Below are 6,290 nucleotides of genomic sequence, written 5' to 3' on the forward strand. Positions count from 1 at the left end.
ATTTCGTCGTGATCTTAGGAGCCATATGAATGTCCTTAAAATCATACACAAAAGCTACCTGCAAAAACAAATTTAACACTCATTATCAAACTCGTCAAACACGTCAAACTCGTCAAACACGTCAAACTCATCAAACTCTTCAAACACGTCAAACACGTCAAACTCGTCAAACTCGTCAAACTCCGACTTGTTTGACGAGTTTGAACATTTTTGAGACTCGAATAGTTTGACTTGTTTGACGGGTGCGCTAAGTTTAACTAACATCTAGCATGACCATTAATCTATGTTTTAGTGCATCCGACTGTCGACAATATCATCGTGACCCGATTTCTATCCGTCTTTTTCACAAAACACTGTTTCTCACCCAATCCGAAAACCCTATTTCGATATTTCAGTGACAATTTGTCATTCAACCCATAGTTTTTCAAATTTTTATTTCAAACCCTATTCTTAACGAAAACTTAATAGAAAATCTAAAACCGAATCTCAATGTATACCCGAAACCCTAAAAAATTTGATTTTTGCGGAGTTAAAAAACTATACCTGGAGGTCTTCGCAAGTAGGGTCCGAAGATGATGAAGACGGAGCTATTCTTCGTGCAAATTTGACGAGTTTGACGAACTCGAACAGAAAAATCACAGAGTGAAGAGAAAATGAAGAAGAAGAAACGACACTATGAAGAAATGAAAGTGTCTGTCGAAAAGGGGCCAAAAACACTGTTTGGTTTTTCAAATTTTTTAAATTTAGTAACTTCCCAACTTTTGGTCTTTCTCCTTCAGATGTTGACACGTATATTTTTTAAAAGGGGTAACGATGTCTTTTCATTCTTTTACAGTTTTTGTTTGAAGGTTTTTTTTTTGAAGGGTATGTCATGTATTACATGAAATCGACATTTAAAGGTATTTTTGTAATATTTCCGTATTATACGCGTGTACGTAGGTGTATACGTGTATTCGTTGGATTCACTAGAATGGTATATATACAAACTCCGACTTCTGTTCCATTAACACGGAAATTTCAAAAGACAGCAGCAGAAGTGGTAAAAGCTTGATAACGTGTCTTTTGACATCAGAGGAGAAGGTTCAGTGATTCCCATGGAAAACTCTCCCATCGTCTCTATCGCCATGTCTATGCCGTACAAGAAACTTCTTTCTGTCAACGTTGTCTGTTCAGAGATCATGGGGTTCTAAAGTCGGAGGAAATCATGGTCGGATTTGAGGCAGAGCTGGTTATTGGATTCAAGGCCGTAAAAGGGGAAAAAATGTGTTTGAAGTTTTAGTATTAGGAAATGATAAATAAATGCATTGTGTGAGTAAGTAATATTAATAAGCAGGAAGAGCCTCCTCACCTTGCTAAAAGATTCTAATTCAGATTCATCTCGAAAGCCTGTATCTGTTGGATCCTCGGATTCCTTGGATGAACTAAAAGCACGGCGTTAGTAAAGGAAGAAGCTTAAGCCATGCAATAAAGGTTTTCGATCTCGGGACTACATTTGTGGGCCGATGACATTGGGAAAGCTTCAAGAATCGATTACTAACTGACTTACCCTCGGGAAATTGTTCTCGTGTTTGATGTCCATTGCTTCACTGGTGTCTTCTCTGCTTGATGTCTGTCGAGGAAAAGGAAGGTGTTGTCATGGATTTAGATTTTATCTCCTCCTTTTATTTGTCATGAGTTTGTTTTGATATTTCAATACGGTGTAAGAGAAAACTACATTACCAACGGGTCCAGCGGGCAAACTTTAGATCCATAAACTTTCGGGTTTGTACTTGTGCCGTGGATTCCTTTGAACTTGCCACTTTTTGAGGAATCACGAGACGTAAGCCTGCACAAGATGAGCAAGAACTTTCTGGAAAACTCGACTATGATTATAACGCATTCAAGAGAACGAGGAAACAATATGGTTCAAACCAGACTAGACAAAACGAAACGGCATTGGATGTAAGGAGGGTTTAAGCAGTTCAGGGAAATGAAACTAACGTTCGCGAATGCATACCTCATTAAATCATCGGTGGCTGCACTTTTAGCCTGCAGCGTGGAATATTGTGCTTAACAATTATGTAAGTGTGTATATATACGCAAAAGGAAACGAAAACGAGGATTGATTTCGCCGCTTAAAATGATATAAATCTCGGGACTTACGTTAGATGAACGTTGGGTCGCTCTCATAGAGGTACATAGATGAAATGATGAGTGAATAAACAGAAAAATGTTGGAAGATGATACCTGAAAATCTGGGGGCCGAGGGCTATTCCTTTCCGGAAAAGACATTGAAGCTTCCAAAACCTGCAAGGTATCAGCCCTTAAGATTTCTTTCTATTTCCGCTTCTCTACTGGCAGAAACAGAGAAGATATTGAGAATAACGGCGAAAGTACGTTTTTGTTCGTAGGGCGCCTTTTGGATGAATTAGAACTCAGTTTTACTCTCTGCTCGGGTTCTGGATTAACCTTAGACCTGAAACTCGTCGGAGAAGAAACAGAGAAAAATATATGATCGGGGGCTGAGATCATAAACTATGTCTAAACGTGTCACTGAAAACCAAAACCAGAGTCATTACCGATGTCTTACAGCCCTTTGGGCTGTTAGGAGGTTTGGTTCTCTTGGAACAGTGACTTTGCTTCTGCAGTTGCCGGAGTTAACAAGAGCTGCCTGGAAACACCGTGAACGAGAATGTTACTACGTTTGCCATGAGAATTGGAGCTTCAGCACGGATTAATTGAAGACATGTAGACGATTACCATCACATATACACACATATGAATCGATACACACATATATCTTATTCTTCGTCCTAGTAAATTACCTTTCCTGGAACCTTATGTACAAAATGAGCTTGATCCAATCGGGAGACCTAAACTTCACAAGGTAAGTGTGGTTTATAACAAAAGGGAATTCACCGTACTAGGACTGATATCTCATAGAATCAGACAACGCTGAAATGTTTCAGAAAACCCAAATTCGAAAATTTTCAGGAATATCGATTCAGTTCATACAGATGCTATCTTTTAAGATCAATAACTCAAAGAGTAGAGAGTTTTGATAATCTTGAGCACCTTGCCGAAGTAACCGGCTTTGAGCTTCTGTCTTTTGGAATCCTGGTTTTGGACCATAGAGGATAAGAGAGACGAGATCTTGTCGTTCACCTTCCCTAATGACCTCTCACATCTGAAATATCAAAGGGGTTGAAGCCGAAAGAAAAACGCAAAAAACAAAAATGAAAAAAAAAAACTTTTAGAAAGGGCTAAGAATACCTTCTGAGAAGTTGAGTAGAGTAAGTGTCTAGCGGTTTATTCTGCCTTGCCAAGAAAGATGCAGTAGGTCTTGTCAACGTCGAACCCTTTGAGACAATCGATTTGGTTTTGGATTTAGGCTTAGTACTTTGAACATCTTTAACAGTTTCGTTGTAATATATGAACCCTGACCATGACAGAACCGAAACCTTAAATAAACTGAATGCATAGAGTTTAAGAGTCATTTGACATTTCCATATAACCAGAACAGCTTTCAGACACAGAAACTAACTGAGATTGTTACCGTTATATTTATGTTCACGATCCAAACCGGCATCCAAGTTTCTGATGGGGGGATTTTGAGTCTTGCCCGTTTTGTAATCTCCGCTTTTGCTCGTAAATTGCTTATGAAGGAAGTCGTTCCTCGAGTTGGACATTAGGCTGAAAGCTGAGCCAATGCATATATATAATCAAAACACAATGAGAGAGTAGACTATGTAATGATCTGGAAAAACTTGGATCCCATCTTCAACCAAGATCCATGCAATACAAGAACACAACGCGAAACTAAAAGGATTTTCATTTTCAGATTCCAATTTATCTGTATTCATGGCTTGACGAGCAAAATCTTTACGCTCAAGGTAACAAACATAAGATGATTGCGCAAAGCTGAAGAACAAAATCTCTGTCTGAAATTTTCTGTTCAAAGGGCTCCAAGCTGGAGTTATAATCGAAAAAATCCAGTTTATCGCCAAACATCTTATATATGTCTGATCCCAAAAAATATACGGAAAATGAAGCAGAGAGTTGGTTTTGTGATGTCCAAACGCGAAACTTAAGGAGAGGAATGTGTCTTACGCGAAGGAGGATAGCTCCCTGAATATTGGAACCAGAGCTCAGCTTGGTCTTTCTCCGAATCGAGTTCTGGCCTGGAGAAATCATAGAAGCGAGGGGCTTCATATTCGAAATCGATGTCGAATTCCTCAAATGTAAACTCTTCTCCCCACATTTCTGTTGTTTCCGGATCCATTGTGTCGGAAATTCCCTGACAATCGTCGGAATTCCGGTCTCAAACGGTAGAATTGGGTCCGAGTTTCGCATCAATCAATCAGAACAAACAAAACCGCGATGTCTACGCGGTTTGAATTGTTGTTCTCTCTTCCTCCCAATTTTCCAGGAGAATCGACAAGCGCTCTCTCTCTCTCTGACGATTCAGGAGGCGGCGAAGCTCATTTTTCCGTCGATCTCCCGAAATTTTATCGGAAAAAAGAGAGAGAGAGAGAGAGAGAGAGAGCTTCGAATGGAAGCTCTAATTTTCCCGAAGAGGAACGGAAACGAGAGAGAGAGAGAAACGGCGCCAATTTGGGGAGGAAATGAAACGACAAGGAATCAACGTCCCTTCCTTCCTATAGCTCATGTAAATTTTCACTTTGGGTACTTTACTTTTTGAAGCTTACAAAATAGACCTAAACTCTAATATTTACGTAATGACGCCACCAGTCTTCAATCTAATGAACGTATGAGTTAGAAAGTCTTTGAAAAATATCATATTCAGCGAGGAATGCAAGCTAAATTTTCACTAAGTTTCATGAGTATTCTCTTATTACCCTAGATCCTACACGTATTTGTATAAATAAGAATCAAAATGAGGGGAGAACTATATTTTGGAAGAAAGAGGATTTTAGGGGCAAAATATAAAAAAAAGTAAAGTAAAGGGGTCAGAAAACAAAAGAAAGCCGAAAACAGCGCTCCCCAACGGTCTTATTGCCACACTCTCTGTCCAAGGGTGTTTCTTCTTGTTTTCTACGCCGAGTTTTCTCCCAAAGTTTTTCCTTTTTTCCGGGGGTTAAAGGCTATGCCCAAAAAAAAAAAAAAAAATTCCAACCAAACGTTTTCCAGGAAAACAGCAGCTGTTTTCTAAATCCAGGTAAATCTTGTTTGTTTCCCGGGAAAATTTGAGGGAGATTCAGTTCTCCGGTTTCAGCAAATCTAACTAGTCTTGCCCTAATTTTTCTCCAAATTCATCTTATGAACAATGAATCAAAGGCTTTATCTTCACGATAGCTGTTGAAAAATCGGGTTTTTTTCCCCGCTCTTTGGATTATTAACGCGTACAAACGCGTCGATGTACAGTTTTGGGTTTACGGAGTTGTGAAGGATGGATTTTTGTATCGACGAAAACATCCTGGAACAAGTCACAAGAGTTGTGTCGGATTCGAACAATGAAGAAAATGAATGGTTTGAACGGGTACGGACATCCAAAAGGGTTACGGAATCTAATCTAATGAATCGATTTTTTTGTTTTGTTTGGGTAATAAATTTTGATTTCACAAGAACATAACCCACATTGAGGAAATTCAGAAGGAATCTCTCACTTTCTGTTTGGTTTTCTTAGTAGCTACTTTGCCGACAAAAAGGAGTTCAGAGAATGTCCGAATCTCAGAATGCTCGTGTTCTTCGTATCGAAACCATGTACGCATCACTTCTGGACGAACTTCAGGTTGTTACTTCTGCTCCAAGGAATCGTTTTTTCGTGTGATGTGATCTTGAATGGTTTCAGTTGACGTGTTTTTTCCGCGTCTGATGCAGATGGCATGGGACGAAGTCGGGGAAATGGAAGAGGAGAGAGAGAAGACGATGCTTGAGATTGAAAATGAATGCAGGGAAGTTTACAAAAGGAAGATCGATGGCGTGAAGGAAGAAATGACTCGGCTAAGACACGCCATTGCTGATTCTGAAGCTAAACTCATGTCCATCTGTTCTGCAATGGGGGAATCCCCTTTGTACGGTAGACAGGTACGGCAAATATATTGCAGATCCAAATCTAAACTGATTCTTGTTTAGGGTAACTGGATTTAGGAAAGTTTAAAGCCATTTGATGTGTTTCCTCTTACGATTTCAGTCTGAACAAAGCGGAAGAAGCTTAAAAGAAGAGATGGGAAGGATTCTTCAGCAAATTGAGGATATGCAGAAGAGGAAATCAGAGAGAAGGAATCAGTTCATTCAAGTCCTATGCGATATACAATGCGTATCAGACGAGATTAATGGCAGATCGGAAG

General features: G+C 39.5%; 2 protein-coding genes across 10 annotated transcripts in view; one reads left to right on the forward strand and one right to left on the reverse strand.

The window, feature by feature from the left end:
- Positions 1–902: 902 nt before the first annotated feature.
- On the reverse strand, positions 903–4,592 carry LOC104821394. 3 transcript variants are annotated; one of them, XM_010552258.2, is made up of 13 exons: positions 4,090–4,592; positions 3,536–3,679; positions 3,253–3,418; positions 3,055–3,166; positions 2,805–2,852; positions 2,559–2,650; positions 2,377–2,455; positions 2,227–2,286; positions 1,997–2,028; positions 1,720–1,825; positions 1,547–1,609; positions 1,349–1,421; positions 903–1,225 (listed from the first exon to the last, which is right to left on the reverse strand). In XM_010552258.2, the coding sequence occupies exons 1-12, from the start codon at positions 4,259–4,261 to the stop codon at positions 1,374–1,376; spliced, it is 1,122 nt and encodes a 373-aa protein (XP_010550560.1). In that variant the 5' UTR covers positions 4,262–4,592; the 3' UTR covers positions 903–1,225; positions 1,349–1,373. The 3 variants fall into 3 exon arrangements, with proteins under 3 accessions (XP_010550560.1, XP_010550558.1, XP_010550559.1); XM_010552256.2 differs by having other exon boundaries at positions 904–1,225; positions 1,349–1,411; XM_010552257.1 differs by lacking the exon at positions 2,805–2,852 and having other exon boundaries at positions 904–1,225; positions 1,349–1,411.
- Positions 4,593–5,046: 454 nt separating this feature from the next.
- LOC104821395 (65-kDa microtubule-associated protein 9) overlaps positions 5,047–6,290 on the forward strand; it is a 4,492-nt gene continuing 3,248 nt past the window's right edge. For 3 of the 7 annotated variants that reach the window (XM_010552259.2, XM_010552262.2, XM_019203423.1), the window contains exons 1-5: positions 5,047–5,158; positions 5,365–5,479; positions 5,630–5,731; positions 5,821–6,027; positions 6,134–6,282. In XM_010552259.2, coding sequence (XP_010550561.1) covers positions 5,390–5,479; positions 5,630–5,731; positions 5,821–6,027; positions 6,134–6,282 — 548 coding nt within the window. In that variant the 5' untranslated portion in view covers positions 5,047–5,158; positions 5,365–5,389. Of the gene's footprint in view, positions 5,159–5,277; positions 5,480–5,626; positions 5,732–5,820; positions 6,028–6,133; positions 6,283–6,290 lie in introns of those variants that run through there. The other 4 variants (XM_010552260.2, XM_010552265.2, XM_010552264.2 and 1 more) reach the window with 4 other exon arrangements.

The sequence above is a fragment of the Tarenaya hassleriana genome, unplaced genomic scaffold (genome assembly GCF_000463585.1).
Source record: "Tarenaya hassleriana unplaced genomic scaffold, ASM46358v1 Cleome33, whole genome shotgun sequence".
NCBI classification, from domain to species: Eukaryota; Viridiplantae; Streptophyta; class Magnoliopsida; order Brassicales; family Cleomaceae; genus Tarenaya; species Tarenaya hassleriana.